General features: G+C 38.9%; 1 protein-coding gene across 4 annotated transcripts in view; it reads left to right on the top strand.

Annotated features, from left to right (window-relative positions):
* The window catches only part of UTRN (utrophin), a 348,412-nt gene that overhangs the window by 314,095 nt on the left and 11,817 nt on the right, over positions 1–22,500 (top strand). For all 4 annotated transcript variants that reach the window (XM_014263434.2, XM_014263436.2, XM_014263435.2 and 1 more), the window contains 5 exons: positions 531–569; positions 813–878; positions 12,773–12,838; positions 20,306–20,464; positions 20,841–21,084. In XM_014263434.2, the coding sequence (XP_014118909.2) occupies positions 531–569; positions 813–878; positions 12,773–12,838; positions 20,306–20,464; positions 20,841–21,084 (574 nt within the window). The remainder of the gene's footprint in view (positions 1–530; positions 570–812; positions 879–12,772; positions 12,839–20,305; positions 20,465–20,840; positions 21,085–22,500) is intronic.

Genomic DNA, 22,500 nt, shown 5'->3' with positions numbered 1-22,500 from the left:
TGCATTCCTTTTAATAGAAAGATATTAAAGAAAATAAAAAATCTTTTATAGCTATTTGAGTGTGAGAATGTAATACAATATGTATTTACCTCATTATTTTTATGTGTAAGGAAAAGAAGCATTGATAACTGTGAGCTATAGGGGATGGCTTATTGGTGGGGGTTTTGCACCCCACTTTTCTTTTAATACATTTTACTAGTTACTTTGAAATTAAAGTTCCATTGCTTGACCAGAATTTAAATTAATTGATTATGGTTTATGAACTGTAGTTCAATCAATAACACTGATTTGGATTTTTTTAATGGAACAAAATTATGTAGGTCAGTCCTTTGTCTCTCCATGACACGCAGCAGTATTTTTTGCTGTTTTCTGCATGAATTGTTACTGTTCAGGATGGGTTGCTGTTTAAAATACTTTGTGTTTCTCCAGCTTTCTCTTGCTTAAATAGTGCTAAGGTTTTTGTTTCATAGTTTCATTCTTTCCCTCTTTTTATTTTTTTTTTTTTTTTTTTTTTTTTGTCTTCCTTACAGTCCTATCACTCTCATCAGTATGTGGCCAGAGCAATATGAGTGAGTATGCAGAACCCCTTTATCTGGAAAGCCTCATTTGCCAGTTGTTTTCTTTTAGCTCAGTTGCAGCTAATCTGATGTCCCTGAACTATAGGGCATGGCTGACCCAAAGCAATAACGCCCTCGGGAATATTGTGCATGTATTTATTTGTCATCAGTCTAACTTGATTTAAAAATTATGTTGTCTGTATGATGAATTGCTTTAGACACCACTAATTTTTTTTATTATTATGTTCAAACTAGTCCTTCCCAGTCTCCACAGCTGTTTCATGATGACACACACTCCAGGATAGAACAGTATGCTACTAGGTAAGAGAGACGTGGTTTCTCACTAGTCCATTGCATTTTGTGGTTGATTCCTCCAGTTTTTAGTACACATTACTGGTTGGATATTATTTATTAAAAAGATAACATTCTGCTTAGAAAAAAGTAGAAAGTTTTTAATCATTAGCTTCTGATTACAGTCATATTAAATGTAAAATACATGTGTTAAATATATCATCTCTCCTACGGAATGGAAGCTGTTGCAAAATTTTATTGTTTCTAAAATGTGCTATTATTTGTTTCTTTCTTCATGTTTAGCCTTTGAAATAAGCTGAACTTGTTCTGTATACAGGTTTTCCCAGTAGGATATTAGACCAGGGTTTTGTTTTCTTCTGTGATAGGCTGACACTCTGCACTATTGTTGGCTTTTAGCAGAGTAGGTTGTAATTATGGTTGTTTTATGTTGTGGCTTTTGTGGGATCACCCTTGTTGGGATAAAATGTCTGTTATGCCAAGTCCATCTCAATGTTTCTGTGTTTTGTTAACTCATTTCTGTACATTCAGAGCTGGTGATCACAGAATCATTAAGGCTGGAAAAGACCTAAAATTATCAAGCCCAGCCATTAACTCAGCATGACTGTGCTCACCACTAAACCATGTCCCCAAGTGCCACCTCCACATGCCTTTTGAATGCTTCCAGGGAAGGTGATTCCAGATCTTCCTTGGGCATTCTGTTCCAATACCAGACCATCTTTTCACAGAAGAAACGTTTTGTAATGTTATAAATGCAAAGGCAGATTTGGGTTAAATAAAAACAATTTATTATAAAACAATTTCTATAAAAAAATAAACAATGAGGGAAAACCACAATAAAACAAACAGCGCAGCGCTGGGTGGACAGGGGTCTATACCCAAAGGTATAGGTGTTCCCAAATCCACGCAGGAGGGTAAACTGTCCGGGGTTTTTATAGGGATTTTTAGCCTTGAGGCCGAATTCCAGGCAGGCACCATTCATCAACAGTCCTTGATTGTCGTATGAATTGATTTCCTGGCATTGGAGAATAGAGTCGAATGGACGTCCGGACCGAGTCTCCTCATATGTAAAGAAATTCTGAGTGACTCTTGTGGTTCAGGCCATCCGGATGGGATTGGCTGGATCCGGGTTGGAGCCGATGGATATTTCGGCTGGATTTTTCCTTTTGTTTACTTGATGGCTTCCCCCAACGGTAGCCCGCAAGGCGAGGTGTTCGGGTCCGGTGATGAATATCTCGTCGGTGCCTCTCCGTTTTGGCTTGATGTTTCGTGTCCTGCCTATTCTTCCCCGTTGATGGTCACCGAGCCTGTCCTTGTCAGTTTGAGGAGTTTTTTTTTTTTTCTGTCAGCTTGATGGGCCGCGTCCTGTCTATTCTTTTGTTGATGGGCGCCGGCTAGGATCGTTATCCTTTGAGTGGGAATTCGTGGCTAGATCTGGGAAGGGCTTGTGTGTCATACTGTACTTTATATTTTATTTCGTTATTGTTATATACATTTATTTAGATTTTTACGAATTTTTACAAGTTCATTTCTCACAGTCCCCCGCCTAATAATTCATTACATTAAAAATTCGTGTTATTTCATCCAATTCTGCAGGGGAGGACTATAATTTTTTTACTCACATTCATCTTCTTCCCAGTCTGTTAACGAATTCTACTATATGCTTGTGCCAGGTTATATTTATTTCAAAAATTCTTTAAGGCTTTAATCACATTTTCGTTTTCTTTTTCCTCCTCTAATTTCATTAGTTTAGAGAGAGGAGTAGGTCTCCCTTGCGCTTTCTCAGGATCAATTGGAAGTGTGGCAATTCTGCATTCCTTGCACAACAGAGTGAATTAGTCTGATGAAGCAAGGAAAATTAAGCAGGGAAGGAAAATGATTCCGGCAACTGAACAAGTGATGAAAAATACTAGCTTCTTCCACCAAGCCCCTTGCCGAATATCTGGTCCCACCAGGAGGCTTGTAGGATTGAATTCCATTTTTGGACTGGCACATGAGCTACCTTTTTAATTTCAGCAGCCAATCCTTTTATTGTTTCTCTGTAATCGTCTATTTCCATACAACACTCGGATTCGTTGTATCTGCCACACACTCCTCCCTCCTCGGCTAGCAAATAATCGAGAGCTAGTCTGTTTTGGTACACAAAAGCTCTCATTTGTGAATGTTGTTTGGCTAGGAGTTCTAGGGCTTCTGAAGTGTGGTTGGAAACTATCTCTACCACCGCTTGCAACTTGATAAGTCTGTTGAGGAGATAAATGGGGGTTCTGTAACCCCAGCTGCTATCATTTGCCTAAGTAGCGGCCCGTAATATTGAATGATCCTTTTGGCAGGTCATTCTTCCTCGTTCCACTTCTGGTTGCCTCCCGCTATTGGTAGTTTCCGTTTTAATTCTCTCCTTTGTTTGTTTAATGTCTCAAAGAGAGGGGCTCAATGATTTACTCTCTGTTTTAGGTAGAGTAAAGAAAAAGGACCGAATTATTTCCAAGTGTGCAGGATATCCTTTCCATTTTCTGGGTAGCTCGCTGTATGCCTTTTTCCACATATCCAATATATACTATTAGGAGCTTCCCAACCCTTGTTCAACTTTGCCGGATCATCTCAATATTCTTTCAATCCTATTAGCTCATGGAAGGGATTGGCCCCAGAGTTTTTGTACCAGTAAAGTTCAATTATTTTCATCTATTCACAGTTATTCCCCCGGGAGCGACTCCAATAGCCCGCGGGTGGTTCAGGTTGCCAGGTTTTTGTTTTGCTTTCCGAATTCACCGTGAGTGTGCTTACACACGGGGTATAGCCTACTAAATCAGTGAATTCTTTTCTCTCTGGTCTTTGTTTTGTTTTTGATATTTTAGAGCTTTCTCATTTTAGAAGTTACTCTGGGGTTAGTTCTTCTCCCTTTCAAGGCTATCTTTCAGCTGATTTTAAACCGCCACAGATCTAACAGTTAGATAGACCTAATTCTGTGGCTATTTCTTGCATTAGATCTATGAAAAGATTCTGGTTGGCGTTTGGCAACCCCCAATTGCTGTATTGTTTCTCTAATTGCTCATAATGTTCACTAAGAGAGTTAAGCTTCTCCTGTTTTAACTTCTTTTTCTGAGCTTCCGCTTCTCGCCTCTTTAACTCTAGGGTTATTTGTTTTATATTTTGTTTTCAGGGTCCACCCCTTCCTCATCCCTGGAGAAGCAGAATACTTGGTTGAATTGCAAACATACCCGGTCATCACTACTTTTTAACAAATCAAGGATTATCGGTTCATTATTAAAAAAAAGCCTTTTTTTCATGTTTTAAATTTCTACTTTCCCAATATATTTTCCCTCCCATGGTACACATTTTCAAATTCGCTTTATTGTAACATAAAGGGTTAACCGCATAATATGCCAAAAAGGTGGATTGTCTTTTCCCCCCCTATCTAGACCGTTTTGTTACATTGACTGCAGATTGGAATTGGGGGAATCATTTCCACTTTTCTCTTATACCTGAAATGGGAAGTTTCAGTCTTTCTTTTCATAGGAGTTTTAGACTGCCCGTTCTTAAGCCTTGCCCCTGAGTGGTAACACTGGACCTTCCCCTTTAATTCACAAAGATTATACTGAGTGCTGTTAGACAAACAACGTTCCGGAGGACAGTAGTTAACTATTCGTCTGGTATCTGTGGCAGTCTGACACTGCTCACACTTCCCCAGGAGACGCTCCCCCCGGAGGTACCTCGGGAATCATTCTCTCGGCTAAGCACACGGCTAGACTCAGGACAGTCAGGATTCCCCACCGGTGTATCCCTCTGCCTTGCCCTTCGCCCGTATAGAAATATACGGCGGGGATTACCATCTTCTCGGCAGCAAGGATATTCTTCAGGGGCCCTTGTAGTCCTAATGGCGTACTTTCTCTTGAAAGCAGCTCACCGAGACGACTTAATTGTGTCTGTCTTGCTCGGTACCTTGACTGTCTTTTGGCACTCAATTTTTAAAGTTTTTGCTTTGGAGTCTAGTTTACCTCTAATCCCCTTTTGAAAAAGCAGGTACCACTCAGGAGAGTCAAGTTCTAAAAACCCTGCCCGGGTGACAAGTATTAAGAAACGGCTAGTCAGCTCCTGTTCTTTAGTCAGACAATTGGTACACAGTCTCTTAGGTTTGTACTCTCCCCAACAGTGGGTTACTCAAATTTGTTTACAACAAGCACATTTAAAATGTATAAATGGAAAACAATCACAGTTTGCGTTGATGTAACTTATCTGGTCTGCAGCTCTACGATTTTAGAACAATCATGTACTAATTTTTCTGAATAGAAACTGAGCAGGATTTTGTGCAGAGGTAGTTTTTAATTCTAAACCGGGTGAACTGATTAAGATGGCTTCATATTTTAGAAGCCTGGAATCAGTCAGCCACTTCTCTGCTTTTTGCTGCAATATGTTTTTCACATCGTGGGGAGTGTAAACTACTAGGGGAGGAAAAGTTATTTTCCTTGCTTCTCTTATTAACAGAGCCACTGTTACAATTGCTGGTAAACACGTAGGCTAACCCCGACTGATTGGATCTAAGATCTTTGAAGCCTATAGGCTTCCCTTTGTCTGCCCATTCCTGAGTCAGGACTCCCTGTGTTGTTTGTTTTACTCACATTCACGAACAACTGGAATTCTTTATTCGTATCTGGTAGAGTTAGTACTGGGGCAGTCATAAGAACAGTTTTTAATTTCTGGGAAATTAGAACTCATTCTGTTCAGTCTACTTCAGCTTGTCAGTGTTTAATCTTTCATACAAAAACTTCACTTTTTCACTGAAACTCTCAATTCACTGCCTGCAATATCTTAAGAGCCCTAGAATTTGTCTAATTTGCCTTTTTGTTTTTGGTGCAGGCAATGCAAGGATGCCTGCTACCCTCTTCGGGTCTAATTTTTTCTTTGAGATATCTAATGTCTGAGGTATTTTATTTTTTATTCAGGCTCTGTGAATTGCAGCTTGGATTTTGATACTTTCAAAACTTTTCTTTCTTAGAAAGTTTAACAAGGCAAATCGTGCTTTTCTTCACACTCTCTTCAGTCGGTCCAGCTATTAGCAAGTCATCTTACATACTGTGAAAGCTTTGTCCTGTCTTCAAGAGCAAATTGGGTTAACATTTGTTCTAAAGCTTGTCCGAAAAGGTTCGGAGACTTTACAAAAACTCCTGGGGGAGGGACCGTTCACCTTAGCTGTTGCTTACGGTTTGTATCTGGGTCCTCCCACTGAAATGCAAAATAATCTCTACTCCTTTCATCTAGAGGGCAAGTCTAAAAAGCATCTTTTAAATTAATCACACTATACCACACATCTTCTGGTGTGAGTCTATTTAGTAAAGTATAGGGGTTGGCTACCACCGGGAATCTAGTCCGGGTCCTAGCGTTTACCGCTCGTAGGTCCTGGACTAATCGGACGCTATCATCCGTCTTTTTACAGCCAGGATGGGGGTGTTGTGTTGAGACATGCAAGGCTCTAAAGTATCTTCGTTTAGGAGGTCATCAATTATTTGTTTCAACTCCCTTCTCTCTTTGAATGCTATACTTCAGGGTTTATTTTCTCTTCATTTTTAGGAGTCAACTTAAATATTTTCACCACTAATTCAGAATTTTTAATCAAGATATTAATTCTTAAAGTAACAATCATGTCCCTTCCCAGTAAATTGTAATTTGCTTCTTCTACTAATAGTAAATTCCCTAAGCAAATTTTATTTTCAGATTCTATTTCCACATCTTTTATTATAGGTACTTCAAAGGGGTCTCCCTTTGCACTGATTACAAAAACTTTTTCTCTGCTAGCCACACATCCGTATGGCAATTTCTGCAGGGTACTTTTCTCTGCCCCAGTATCTACAAGAAAACTTACTTCTTGTCGTTAGGGGCCCACTTTTAATTTTATCAAGGGCTTCTTGGATGTTCTGGTCTCTAAATTAAAGAGCCCCTGACACTCTTAATCTTCTTGAAAAATTTTCTCATCTTTTATTCTTTGTTTACAATTCCGCTGAACGTGTCCTACCTTTTTACAGTAGTAGCATTCCGGGGCTCTCTCCGTGGGGCCGGGGCTGCCCAGTGAGAACCTCGACTTTTTCCGGGTAGTGTTTTTAAACTTACCCTGCATCTGTTCTTGTTTCTGGATTTCTTTTACTGCAGTTACTAAAACCTTAGCCTGCAATTTCTGCTTCTCATCTTCTCTCCTCATGTATACTTTTTTTTTTTTTTTTTTTTTTTTTTTTTTTTTTTTTTTTGAGCTTCCCTTAGGAGCTCCTGGAGGCTTTTATCTTGCCACTCCTCGATCTTTTCTAATTTTCTCCTAATGTCCTCCCAAGATTTAGCAACGAATTGTGTTTTTTAACAGAACCTCCCCCACAGGAGAGTTCGGGTCAGTCTCAGAGTAAATCTGTAAACTTCGCCGTAATCTCTCGATCTATTCAGTGGGTGGTTCCTTTTTTTTCCTTGACACTCTCTAAAAACTTTGCTAATATTCTGGCCTCTAGGGACCGCTTCTCTTATACCTTGTACAATCATGCTCCTTAAATCCATCATGTTCTATCTGCTTTCCTCTGTTTGTGCATTCCAGCTCGGGCTTACGCTAGGCCATTTCTGGTTACCTGGCATCCCCTGTGGATTGCGTCTGTCCCAGTCTCTGATCCCGGCTTGTTTAATCATTTCCTTTTCCTCCGGATTAAACAGTGATCTCAGGATTGCCATAAGATCGTCAAAGGTATAAATGCTACTCCTTAAAAATTCATCTAACCTCTCAGCCACTCCGAGAGGGTCATCTAACAACCGCCCCATCTCTTTTTTAAATGCTCTTACATCTCCAGAGTTAAGGGGGACATTCACAAAACCGATCACTCCCGGGGCCGTCGGTACTTCCCTAAGAGGGAGCAACCGGTGCCCCGCTTCACTCTCTCCCCTTTCATTTTCTATCATTCTTGCTTTTAAACGGGTTCTACTTGCGGGAGGGGAATTGGTGATTGTGTATTGCCTCCCTGTTATTAATTGTGGAATTTCTGCCGCCACCCGGTTGAAGGGAGGAGCCCCCTCCGTTGTATGGGAGGGTCCCGGTTGTGGCGGGTGGGCCGGCAGGGGCGGATAGGGTGATCCCCAGCCTTGCGCAGAAAAAACCTCCGAGGAGGTTGCTGTGGTTACGGTGTTTACAGGCGGGGAAAGGGGAAGGGCTGCCGGCATTGCTGCTGGCCCTGAGTCTCCCGTTTTGAAACACACGTATCTCAGTGGGTTGGTCTCGGGGGCCCAAGGGTGCTGAAGGCACCACCTGATCGGCAGGGCAGAGGAAGGTCCCGCTGGTCCTCGATTACGGGGGTGGTAAGTGATCGAGGGGTTCCCAGGACTCAGTTTTCGACTCACGTTTTTTCTTTTTGCTTTATTGGAAATAGCCCTACTCTGGCATTTACCCAGAGCTTAGCGTATTCCTTCTCCTCAGGATCTGAGGGGACTTTGTCCTCCACATAGGAGAACAAAACTTGTTACACGTCCATTTTTCAAATGTGCCTAACACTGGCCAAGTGAGGTGACTTCTCAACTCCTGTCCTCCCCAAACCTCCATACAGTAATGTATTAATTTCTCCTTTGATTTCCCCTTCCTTTGGGGACAATCTTCCCAGTGTTTTTAGCATCCACCCCAAGGGACTTTCCAGTGGGATGTCTGGTGATTCCTCCCCCTGATCGGAGGAATCTTTTCTGTGCTTCTTCCTTGAAGCTTACTCTTTTTCTGCCCCATACTTCGCAAATATATTCTTACCTTTCTTCGACTTCTCCGTGAGTCGATATCAGTTTCTGCGTTGTGTACTTAGGAATCAAAATTTGCCGATACTCACCTTTCAGCGAGCTGAGCTGAGGTCTCTTGTAATCGGAACTTTTGATTCTTCCCTGGACCTCTCCCTGGGTCCGTTACTAAGAGGGTTTACCAGCCTCGAGCTCGACAAGACGTCCCTTTCCCCTCTTAGTACCTTGCGATCAGTTTCCCGAGACACCCTTTGGTCTCAGGTTTTACCAGTGGTGTGTCGAGGGAAAAAAAAAAAACTTTCACTCTGTATCGCTTCCTTCGCGGCCGGGCCAATTCCCTCGCGGGGAGGATGGAAACGCGACCTTGAAGTCCGCACTCGCTTCGTGATCAGATCACGTCTCACACACTCGCCCGATCGCCCGCTCAACCAGCAGTACTTACAGCTATTTTCCTGCGTGGGTGTCCCTTGTGCGCACTAGACGTTTTACCGAGCAAAGTAAGCCGCGGCTCCGAAGGCTCCGTGCCTTCCGAGCTCTCCGATCCGGATTTATCCTTTTTTATTGTGGTTTTTACCTCCGCCCTAAATTTGGTTCGGATATCGGAACGAACTACGGGGGTTCTTCACTCACCAGGCCGCCAAAATCAGCGGGGGGGTACCCGTCCCGGGCAGCGAGATTCCCCGCAGTTTCTCCGATCCGAGTCACGGCACCAATCTGTTATAAATGCAAAGGCAGATTTGGGTTAAATAAAAACAATTTATTATAAAACAATTTCTATAAAAAAAATAAACAATGAGGGAAAACCACAATAAAACAAACAGCGCAGCGCTGGGTGGACAGGGGTCTATACCCAAAGGTATAGGTGTTCCCAAATCACGCAGGAGGGTAAACTGTCCGGGGTTTTTTATAGGGATTTTTAGCCTTGAGGCCGAATTCCAGGCAGGGCACCATCCATCACCAGTCCTTGATTGTCGTATGAATTGATTTCCTGGCATTGGAGAATAGAGTCGAGATGGACGTCCGGGACCGAGTCTCCTCATATGTAAAGAAATTCTGAGTGGCTCTTGTGGTTCAGGCCATCCGGATGGGATGGCTGGATCCGGGTTGGAGCCGATGGATATTTCGGCTGGATTTTTCCTTTTGTTTACTTGATGGCTTCCCCCAACGGTAGCCCGCAAGGCGAGGTGTTCGGGTCCGGTGATGAATATCTCGTCGGTGCCTCTCCGTTTTGGCTTGATGTTTCGTGTCCTGCCTATTCTTCCCCGTTGATGGTCACCGAGCCTGTCCTTGTCAGTTTGAGGAGTTTTTTTTTTTTTCTGTCAGCTTGATGGGCCGCGTCCTGTCTATTCTTTTGTTGATGGGCGCCGGCTAGGATCGTTATCCTTTGAGTGGGAATTCGTGGCTAGATCTGGGAAGGGCTTGTGTGTCATACTGTACTTTATATTTTATTTCGTTATTGTTATATACATTTATTTAGATTTTTACGAATTTTTACAAGTTCATTTCTCACAGTAATATCTAACCTAAGCCTCTCCTTGCGCAACTCGCGGGTGTTTCCTCTCATCTGGAGTTAAGGACGTGATGATGGTGAAACATTAACCAGAGACACCCTCTCAAAAATTAGTACCATGGGAACTGACTAGGTTTTTCTTTGGGTATTTTTATTGTTGTATCTGATCTCCACAACTGAAAAATAATTTTAACTTCTTTATTTTTTGAATAAAAATTCAGGGTGCATGTTTAAATTAATAGCATTCTTATTTATGGGCACCTTCAAAATCTTCAGACCATTTTTTTAAATGCCTAGGTTATGCTGCACATGGTCTTTGCAGCAAAGGAAAAGAGGGCAGGAAATAAAGCTGAAGGTCTACCTGTTCTTTTTTTGTCCCCCAACAGCAAATATTTTCATCCCTCATTAGTAATATACCACGACATACAAAGTCATTACAGAGCTTTTCAGTAATTTGAAACATGTCATTCATATACATCACCTGGCATTTCTTTGAGTCTGTAACTTAGGCCATGTTCTAATCAATTAAAGCCCCAGAACCAGACAAATTAAATTTCTCTAGAGGGATGGAGACTTTTCTGTCTACCTGTGTCCTTTTTTCAGCCTGTGGTGCCACAATACTGTGGCTTTTTGTGTCAAGATGAAGCTCAAACTGTGGACTCTCATTAAGGATCAGTGGAGATCCTAGGTACAATAGCTGTTTTTCCTCTGCTCCCCTCACCTCTTACCAGTTCTGCTTGGAATATGATTAGCTGAAGGTGGGCTGTGCACTGCTCGATTATCATTCATGATACAAACCTAAATCTGTACCTGCTATGTGCAAACATTGCTTACCAAAATCAAAAACCTACTACTAATTGCCTCATAGGTAATCTGTCCAACACTACTCAGGATTGTTTTTCCTCCAGCAATAAAATCTCAAAATGTCCCATAATTCTGTGTCTTTCATATAATTTTTATTGTGTCCTTTCTAGTAGAATCTGTTATGCATATGTTGCATATAAAATAGTAAATCTTTTTTATTGTTCTGGTCTTTTCAGCTAAGCAGCTTTAAAGAAATATTGTCAGGGCTTCCCTAATAAGACAGTGCCCAGCAGAAACAGTATATTAGGGTTTAAAGCCCTGTCACTGGTTGGAGAACATTCAGCTCTCATTTTTCTATTTACAAAATCCCCTGCCTGGAATCAGGCACCATCTCCCTGTTCTGGTGTGCCGTGTCACCTCTGAGTTGCTTCTAATTTCCTTCCTCAGCTTTCAGTTTTTATCTTACCTTGAAAGCTCTTTGCAACTCTAGGGTCCTTTCCCTGTCTCTCTGTGCTCCCTGACTAGGGCCATCTGGTTCTGTATACTATCCCAAGCAAATCCTTGTTAATGATGGAGATCCTAAATGTGATAATGGTGAAATCTGCATTTGTGAGTTGGAATTATCTGTTAGTCACTAAGGGATTCAGGGCAGGCCCTTCTCTCTTAAAAGTAATGGGTGTTGTACTACTTCCCTATGTGACAAAGGGACTGCGAGGATTAATTTCTAAAATTGTTTCATCAAATGATTTAAAGATGCTGAGCTTAGCACCTTTATAAAGGTGACTTGTAAGCATGTTACTCACTGTGAGCTAGATTTGTTTGAGATGCCCTAGAGCAGAGATGATGTGATTTGTCCTGAGTCACTTCAGAGATTCTCTTCCCTTCAGGGGAGATATTGGAGCACAATGTCTCACCCCAGCCTTGGTGGAATAGACAATCAAAATGACATTCAGTGTGTGCCTTCATTTATTATTCTTCTGCAACCCTCAGGAATAGTGACAAATGTACAGAAGGGCAAATTTGCACCATTCTAAAAGAAGTCACCAGAGTTTCCTGTTCTTTAGGGCCTTGAACACTTCCTTCAAAAGGAAGTTTGAAGATGTCTGTAGCAATGCATAATGCACTTGCAAAAATATATGTGAAGATACTTTTATAGTAAAGGTATATTTGGAAATAGGCATATTTGGTGCAGTTGAATATATATGTAGAGCATTAAGTGTTCCTAAATTTTTATGTATGTCTCTTATGTACATAGGGTACATCTTTTCTTGAAACTTGGATAGAAAATTTCTGCTTTGATTTTAAAGAACTGTAAGGCCTTATATATACAGTCTAATAATCTGGTCTTTTTAGATTAATTGCTTCCAAAACGAGGAACTCTAGGCGACGATTCTCTGTAATTATATTGCTTTTTGTGCTGTTTTGCAGGCCTTGTCTGTCCACAGTGTGGTATTATGTGCCAAGAGTAATTTCAGATGTTGCATGTGCTATATTTAAAAAGGATTCATCCTCTTTTGTTAGTCCAGCTTTAGAAAATTCAAAAAGAAAACCATCTGTGAAAACATCTCTTTAATTTTGCCATGAGAGTTGTGGTGATGCTAATGATAATTATACTAGAGTTAGAAAATACAATTTTGTTGTTGTTTGGCAAGTAGAATTAATTAATCATAGCCCAAGTTTCTCATAAAAGTCCTCTGGATTATAGGTTTTCATCACAAAATCTAAGGCTCTATTCCTAAGCATGTATACAAAGATTGCCATATCTGAGGTGTTTCAAAATAGAATTGATTTTCACAGTGCCTCTGGTGAAATTGTGCAGCCTGTTGTCTGAAAGTTATGGTCTTTCCCTGCCTTTCAGGCTTGCGCAGATGGAAAGGACCAACGGCTCCTTCCTCATGGACAGCAGCTCCACCACAGGAAGCGTGTAAGTAGCTCAGAGTCATTGCAGCTGTCAGGAACTTTGCTTATACATTCATGGTGTACTCTTCAGCAGTTCTAACACAGAACTTAGTCCCAGTGAGAGCAGCTAATAAGTATAAGCCCAAGGATGCCTCCATAAGTTTAGCTATTCAGAGCACCAGTTGTTGAAATTGATGTTCACTTGATGGTGTGTGGGAACTCTGTGTTTGTCAGACATTCTGCTTCAAGAGTGAGGATACTTCATGTGACTAGGAAAAGGCCACAGCCCTGTTGGTTCTACTTTGTATTCCTTTTCTGCTTTTATCACAGTATAAAAGAAAATAAATCCCTTTCTAGGCTTTTGCTAGACCCTGGACAACTTTTTTTTAAAAAAAAACACAACAAACTTCTGTACTTTGAAGATGCTTCAGAGCCAGAACAGTGTTGCTATTTCTAGTTTATATTTCAGTTTTCTGGCTGCTGATCCATATGTTTGTGCCTGGAATTGTCCTATGTAATAAACATAGTCCTACATTAGTTCTACCTTTTTTTTTTTTTAATTATGTGTTCCTTTTATTGTAAAAACCTTAATTAAAATGCATTGGTTCTATGCTTGAAAAACATAGAACCCCTTGAATTGCTGATGAAGTAAATACTTTTTCTTTTTTTAATGTAGAAACCAATGTAACCTCACTTTATCATCAGTTCAGTTAATTAAATCAGCATTGTAGGACTCTTCTAAGTTATTAACAAATACCAACAGCACTTTTAAAGAGGCAAACTGAAATTGTTCTCATTCAGCTTTAGTTAGAAAATGCTGTTGGTCTCAGTAATAGTTAATAGTTCAATAATAAGTAATAATTTAAAATCTAATAATGAAATTATTTGATCCATGAGTATACTAACAGCTTGAGCTTTAAAATACTTCGCTTGAAAGAAGCATGTGACCTCGTTTAATTGTTGCCTCTTTCCTGATTAACTGTATTTACATACCAAATAAAACCTTTTTTCATGTGAACTGTTTTAATGTATTTCTGTCATTGGCACCCTCTCCAGCGAGAAAAATGCAGCCAGAATATTCCCTTTTGATTTACCTTCCACAAAAAAAGAAGAGCAAAGCTGGAAACTTGAAGGCAGCTAAATGCTCATACACTTGAGTTGTGTATTTTGCAATTAATGAGCCTACGCATACGCAAAGACAAAACAACCATCCATCCCAATAGCAAAAGGGGGAGGTGTATGCTTTATTTTTACTGGCAAATCAACTGTTGATTTTTAAAGCAATTTCCCTCCATTCCTTTTCCTTAGAAAAAGAATTAATATGGAAACTTGTGTACCAACATGTGATAGGTACCTCTGAATTTGGATTTCAATCAGGGGACTGTTACACAAACAAAATATGGGCAAGTAACCTTGTAGTTCTGTTTTATTTGCAGATTACAATGCATGCTCTCATTAAGGCGTAAGTACTGAAGTACTCAAGATTCTGAAGGTCTGTGGTTTAAAGTTTAAAGTATTATCAAAGAATCATTTAGGTTGGAAAAGACCTTTAAGGTCATTCATCCAGCTATCCAAGTCCACCATTAAACCATGTTCCCTAGTGCCACATCTGCCTCCTTTAAATACCTCCAGTGATGGTGGCTCAACCACTGCCCTGGGCTACCTGTTCCAGTGCTTGACAGCCCTTTTTGATGAAGATGTTTTTCCAGGGAACTACAAAGCTGTGAAGTTTGTATCCCAGTTTGGATCAGAAGTTGCCAGAACATTGGGAATTTAGGATTATAGTTCAAATTTATTACTTTTTAAAATACTGTTTAACATAGAAATGGAGATGGTGTAACCATTCTCATATGGATAGAATTCAAAGGAGCAATTTGAAATGTTGAATACATGTTTTTTTCAGTTCAGATGTAAACCCCCAAACTACATTTTTTTACAGTGTAAGTTCAAACATTCGGGGAACAATTGCTAGTCTGGAAACCAAATTCTTTGCTTCTCATAATTGGATTTCTTTTTCATAATCTTATCACTGGTCCTGAAGAGTCCTTCAGTTTACTGTGAATATAGAACAGAGGCAGTGCTGCACTTGATTTTGAAAGTTACTTCTTTGGTCTTGTCAGGGTCACAAGCTCAGCAACAATACTTTTAACACTCTTCATTCTTCGGAGATTATATGTAAGAACTTCATCTGCATTTGAATAAGAAAACTTCTGCGCTTAGTTAAACATAATGAGTTTATTTTCAGGAATGTTTTGCAATATGCCATTTGATTAAGAAAGCAATCATCAAAGATAATTCTTGTGTTTTAACTAACCTGCTTTCTTGAATGTCATTGTGACTTCTGTCTCTCTGACTAAGTTTTGCTAACCCTCCCCTTTTCAAAAGATATGTGAATTTCATTAAAAAATGCCTTTTCCTTAATCAGAAAAATAGTTGCAGATAGCAAAAAAAAAAAAGGCACAGTCTCTACTGTAGTATGTCCAGCTTCTTTAAAAACATTCTAATGCTCTCATGAATTTATTTTCTAGTACAAATACATTGAATAGAAATATTTTCCTTTCATGTCATCTTCTCTTTGTGTTAGACAGTTCTAAATGTTTAGGCTAGAATGTTGTGATGGATTTTGGCTTTAATTAATGCAATATCATCTCTATCTTTAAAGCAGACTTACTTATTCACAAATGAAGATAAGCATAAGGAAAAAATTAAATCTTTACAACAAAGGATGATAAATAATCATTTCCTAACAGAAAGCTATGCCTCACAGTTTGAGAAATCATGTTGTAGTAGAATGAAAATCAAAATTGTTAGAGAAATAGGACAAGAGTGTAACTCTCCTATTCCTGTAATGTCTGAGCTATCCTATCCAGCCCATACCAAAGTGAATTGCACTGTGCATAGTATACATATTTTCAGAATAAATGCAGATGCTTAATAGCTGTTTTTTGGTTAGTGCCTTTACTACCAGTTATCTTCACATCCACAGCATTGTTGATGCTATTTCATGCTTATCCTAAGGCAGAGTTGGAACATACCTGAAATTTTATTTGTTAGGGAACTCTGTACTCAGGTTCAGAAGCAGGAACAGTTTCAGAAATGAAGGCCATTGATACTTTCACTTGGCATTGCTACTTAATGTGATGCAAGTCAAATTGGCGGCCCAGTATGTAGTAATTGAATCCTGTGACATGATATAAAGTGGTTAAAAGGTATCTTGTCACAATAAGAAATTTGTTTCATGTGATGGTAAAATTAGGAGAAGAAGAAAAAATTAAACTAAGTATTTTTGAGTACCTTTTTCATCCTTATTCTAGGATGTCTTATATAGCATCAGTAGGTCAAGGTACATTTTATTTGGACTAGAACCCATGGTGCTTAATATGAGAGCTACAGGAAAAATGAAAATTGCCAAGGAAGTAAGTTCTCAAATAGCTGCATCTTCCTATCTTAAATCCAACTGAGCAATTAGTTTTTTTAATCCGATATAATTACAAAATAATTCACTGATGAAAAGTGATGGTCAGGAAATAGGAATTTTTCTTTCTACAGCATAGAAAAATAAAAGGGAGGTTATATGCAGTTTATTTGCCTCTTACTTTCTCTATGCACTATGCATGTTTTGGAATAAACATCTTGAAAATATATGTCCACAAAGAGAGTAGGATACTTCAAAAACTGTTTTTCCTGGGCTTCTTTGTTGGGGTGTTCTTTTCCTCTGAGATGCACTTCTTTCAAGTCTGACCTTCTGGGATAGCTTGTTTGCTGCTTTTTACTGTGGTGAAATGCAGAATAGGAGCAACAGCCTCTGCTGTCAAAGGACTTTGTGTACTTCTGGTTGTTTCTCAAAGCACACAGGTTATTCAATAAAATAACCACCAAGAAAGAGTGAGCAATAAAACTTTACCATGATACTTTTATTTTGATTTCTGATTGCCATCTCCTACCACGTCTACAGGACAATGTCCCAGATTCTTAAAATGAAAACTTTTGCCTGGCGTAGATCAATGACCTTATGTTGTAGGTCATTTAAAGCCCTGTCCCGGGACTCCTGTGCTACTAATGAATCTATTCTAATTACAGTCATGAAGTTTGTTGGTGCAGGTTCAAGGTTGTGTTTTTTCAAACTAGTAATTTTGCAAGACAAACCAAAGAGAGGACACATGGTAGAAATACACTTTTGCTTCAGAAGACTTCCTTTATCAAGTGCCTGTGAAAAAGTGTGCTGTCAGTTGCAACGTGTGATGCCTAAAAAAGAACAATCAATATTCACAGTCTCTCCAGTAGGCTTTCTGAGGCTCTGAACCAGTGGGAGAGAAGGGAAATGAAGTTTTTTCTGGACTCAATAACTTTGAGACCAAATATATAGTTACCTGTATTTAGCTGTGTTGATGTAATCTGGATCACAACACAGTCAAGAGTATATAAGCATTTACTGTGTAAACTCCTTTTTTAAAACATTTATAGGTTTCATTAAAAAATGAGGTTACACCTAATGCAAAATCTTGAAAGAATCTCAGATATAAAAAATTCCAATAAATATAATAAATCCAGCTTTAGAGCCCTATTTTAAAAAAGATCCAGTTTAGATGTTCGAAATTTTGCTTATAAACTATTTCACCATTTCAAAATGTAGATAGCAGCTTTTTGATGCCTAATTAAAGTAACCAGACTAAACTAGATTAAGTGAACATTTCCTGACATCAACAACACCCTTGCTCAAAAGGTTGTATGTGTAGTCACACAGTATCACCTAAATTCACATGTAAACAGTGTTTTGAAGCCTGGAAGATGAAGCTGTGTTCCCTCACCTGCCTGCTTTAACTCTGTTTTTGTGCTTGCCCAAGGTGTGACATTGAATTGCCGGCACTTTTGGCTTGCTGTGGCCATTTCAGTCACAGAGTACTCTGCACCTTTTGGAGACCTGTGCCCTGCAGAGTTGGGAGCCCCCAGAGGGGTTACCTCACTTTGGTAAAAATTTCATTATAAGGGATAGGTATTGTTGTCAGGGTGACTGGTGGGTAGAGAAGCACAGTGAGGTTTTAATGATGGCACTGGGACCTGATCCAAACTCTGTTACCTGCACTCACCTTTGTCTTAGTTTCAAGTAGATGTGAAGTATTAATGACAAACAATAGTGATTATAAATTTCCCTGAGATCACTCAAGTAGTGAAGAAGATAAAGCAGTTAAAGGCTTCTTTACTGTTCTGCTTCTTTCTGTTTCTTTTTCAGCTAGGATTCTTGGATGTAACTATTGCTTTTAAGGACCTAAATGCACATGCAACCTCAATTTAACTCTCTCTCTCTATATATATATGTATATATATTTAATGAAACATTTATTAAATTTATTCATTTGCAGGGAAGATCCATGTTGTCATTTTTTCTCATGAATGTAATACTGACAACAGCCAGGACAGCTAAGAAATAAGTGAATGCATATTATTTTCTTTAAACTTTTTACTAATTTTTAAAAGCAAAACTCAATAATTAGGTTTTTTATCCAGTGGACAGAACTGTCACAGACTATATTTTTTCTTGTTTGGATTGTTTTCAGCAGGCATAGCTGTTCTTACTTGATGTACATTTCTTTGATTGCACGAGCCTAAATTTCCAAGTCTCAGTGATGGTTTGGGAAGTGGAAAACCGATAGCTTTTGGTAGCTAGTGAATAGTTATCCTTGGGAAGAAGTAATTTGGTGTTACTCTACCATGAGATTAGTCTTCAGTACAAATTTTATCTTAAGCAGTGCAATAAGAACCAAAGCATTTTGCTAAATGATAGAAGTACTTTCCCAAGACACACCAGGAATCAGGATTTACTTAATCTTTGGCTATTTTGTCTTGTCTCTAATACTGATGATGTTTTAAATTGATATTGATACCTGAGCTAACAAAAAATCTTGGTTCAAAAGGATAAAATGAGGTTTTTCTTTACACAAACAGTATTTATGTGACTGTCATAACACAACTGTTCCTGTCACATGCATTTTCTCCTTTTGTCCCAAGAGTTTGAACTTATTTCTGAGGAAACCCCTGATCTATATGCATGGCCTGTAAGACACCTAATGTGCTTTACTTTTACATGCATTTATTTATAGACTCTTTTTGTCCATAGAAGTAACTTCTGTTTCTTCCAGGGTATACTTTTCTAAATAACTGGTTTTACTGTTATTCAAATGAGATGGTACATTTGGAAATTCTGTGATGAATGATGTTAAACTGACTGACAGGATATTTTTATAAGCCTCTGGAAAATCTCCATTACACTTTTATTTGGAAAATAAATACTTTGCATATAATGAACTTCTGATTTTTTGCATGTGTTTTCAAGGGCAATCCTTGAGGATACTTTTTGTTCCATAACCAGTGGATAGCAGAATTCACAGCTGACACTTTCCGACAATAGGAGGAAAAAAGTTAGCACATGAAATATTTTTAATGTGGAAAAGTCTCTTTTCTAAATAATATCTGAATATGTGTGTATATACTGCCCATGGGTGTCACTCTGCTCTGGCCATGCTTTAACTGTAGGAGATCCTTAGGGTAAAGTTGGTACCAATACTTCATGGTATCATAACGTATGAGTATCTGGTTTGCAGTCAATTAAAGGAGATAATTTAAGGAGAATTTTCTTCAGCATTTATACTGCTGTAGCAATTTATCTCTTAAAAAAATGAATAGTATCGGTTTTTCTGTTGTTGATTCATCCTTCTTGCAGTAACCAAGCAAGCAACCTGGTTTTAAGAATGTGGTATCTTTCACTTTCTATCTATCTGACTTAATTTATGGAGAAAAGCCAGCAACTTTTGTTTTTGCTGGAAAGTAAGGCACATCTATACAAAACCAAATTCACTTAGGTATTAAAGCATAATTGAAAGTGTCAGGACTTCTGTATCTCCTTACCAGAAGGTAATTTCATGTGAGTCAGGAGGAGGACATTGTTATAGTTTATTTCTGTCCCTGAATCTCTAAAAAGGAAATCTATTACCAATGCAGAATTTCAAGGTATTGTATGTGTATATCAAAATAGGGGGAGAAAAATGTACCTTTTTTTCATTAATTTTAATGGGACTTTTTTTTTCTCTAATTTTATTAGGTAAATTGAGCAAATGAAAATTATCTCCTAAAAATTCCACAAATGTCACATATTGTTAAAAAAAGGATCTACAAGATGCTTGTTTGTTTTACTTATTTTTAAGATATTTAAAATCTTTGATTGCTGACTGATTCTTGTTTTCACTCTTTCTTTTCAAACCACTAGCAGCATTTGTTCTTTATGCGTAGATTAAACTAAACTGATGCTTTACTTTACTGATGAATCTTTTTTTTTCTTGTGCATTATATGTTTATATGGTTTCCTTCCAGCATGCTTTTTAGGCTTAATTCTCACTTAGTCTTTTTCCATAAACAAACAAAATCCCTCAACTTGATAGAGATGTTTGCTCACATGTTTTACTGCTCTGTCTTTATCTGTGTTGTTTTGCTGTTTCAGAGAGGATGAGCATGCCCTTATCCAGCAGTACTGTCAGACGCTGGGAGGAGAGTCACCTGTGAGTCAGCCACAGAGTCCTGCTCAGATACTCAAGTCAGTGGAGAAGGAAGAGCGGGGAGAGTTGGAGCGTATCATTGCTGACCTTGAGGAAGAACAAAGGTTTCATAATCATCCTACTGGTGTCTGAATTGTCTTTTGTTGCTGTTTGAGCCATGCATGTACTCTGTGGAAGATGAGGGACCTAGAAGTCTTCATTTTAGCAAAAAAACCCCAAAAAACAGTCCACAATCAAGGCATATGTTGTGCTTAGCCAGGCTCTGTTAGATAGAAGAGGGATGTGTCTGTGAAGAAATAATGTAGTTGCACTTTTACTTCACTGCCTTTTTCTCGATCCCCCATAGAACACAAGTCAAAACATTGTCTTTGAGCTATTTGTGTTGTTAGTTGGAGATGCTAACAATGTTTGATGTAAGGAGTCTTTTATTTTCATTTACTTGATTAAGTCGTCATTCTCCTCAACTTTTCAATATCACAGGAGTCTGCAGATAGAATATGAGCAGCTAAAGGAGCAACATCTTCGGAGAGGAATAAACCCTCTTGCGTCACCTCCTGACTCCGTTGTGTCACCTCAGCATGCTTCTGAAGATGCTGAGCTCATTGCTGAAGCTAAACTCCTGAGGCAACATAAAGGTCGCCTGGAAGCAAGGATGCAAATATTGGAGGATCACAATAAACAATTGGAGTCTCAGCTTCACCGGCTACGGCAGCTGCTCGAGCAGGTACTTGTACGCTTTGTCCCGTATTGTTTCTGCACAATGAATTTCTTGGTGGAGCAAAGTCATTGACATTTTATTGCAGATATTTTCACCGTGCGCTCTTGGTCTGTTGCAACCAATAATTTCTAACGAGGTATTTTTTCTTATTCTCTAGTATAAACCAGGGTTAATGTCAAATGAGCAGAAAATTATTGCAAGTGCTGGAGTGATCATGGGAACTTAGAAAACACTGAGAATAACACAGAGCAATAGGTTTTCATTAATTAAAAAGCATGGGAAGAAAATATATACCCTACTTCAAGTAATGATGGCAGCCACATCCCACGTTTGACTTGTTTTCCCAGACACTTTCCTTAAATAATATGTTTATTTGCTTTCACAATTAGTCACTCACACCTCCCTTAGCATGCCAGAGACAGATGGCAAAAGATGTCTGAAATACAAGGGAGCAATTAATTACATTGAAAATGCAGTTCCTCTCGAGTAGCATATTTAGACCAATGCGCTACAGCAAACTGATCTTTCACACAAGCAAATGCTGGAGGGAAGAGACTTTTAGCAACTCTTGGTTGCTGGAGGTCATAGGGTTTCCTTGTTGGCAGAACAAACACTGATTGCTTTGGAAGTCAGCATGTACACACCTGGCTTACAGAAATAACAGGAGTAACATACACCAGGTGTTGTTAGAGATGGTAGGTTTGTACTATGTCATGTGGGGAAGCTTGAGTAATGAAGATAAATTTGTATGAATGTTTTCTTCTAACTGATTTTTACATTTTGGGTCAGAGTACAGTAAGACAAGTGTTTCCTGCCTTCCATGAGTCAGATGACTGGCTGTATGTAGTAGAGGATTTAACTAAGCCAAGAAACAGGCTACATGAATCAGGTATTAAAATGGCCTAAGTTCCTGCTGTAGATGATACTCTCATTACAGGAATTAAGGTATTTGCTGTTTGTTTCACTGGTTGACTTTGTCATTTTTCTACGCAGTTTTGGCTGAATAGGATTTAGATGCATCTGTTCAATTACTTCTCTCCTCTAGCAGAGTAGGTTTTTTTGTTCCTACTGTTATTCTATCATTTTCATCAGTATTTGAGTAGCTGTAATATTTCACAGGAAAGATAGCAATTGGTGCACTGTTAATAATTTATAAAGTAAGGATCTTAGGATATATGGTCAATACTTGGTCTTTCAAAGAGTGAAAAATCTGCAAAGAAACATGGTTGAATAGAACACTGAAATTCTGCCAAGCCCATGGCCACTTGCGCCTTAGTGCTTAGAGCAGAAATTTGTTCACTCCTTAAAACCCTCCCCCTTTTTTTTTTTCCCCTAATGTATCTGAGGATGATCTCACAATTTTGTAACCTTTTTTGGATCCTCATACTATTCTTAATAACACCTTTAGGATATAGGCTTTTG

Source organism: Pseudopodoces humilis, chromosome 3, assembly GCF_049639895.1.
Source record: "Pseudopodoces humilis isolate 2021_Gansu_Grassland_sample_001 chromosome 3, ASM4963989v1, whole genome shotgun sequence".
NCBI lineage: Eukaryota > Metazoa > Chordata > Aves > Passeriformes > Paridae > Pseudopodoces > Pseudopodoces humilis.
This window is presented reverse-complemented; position numbering and strand designations above follow the sequence as displayed.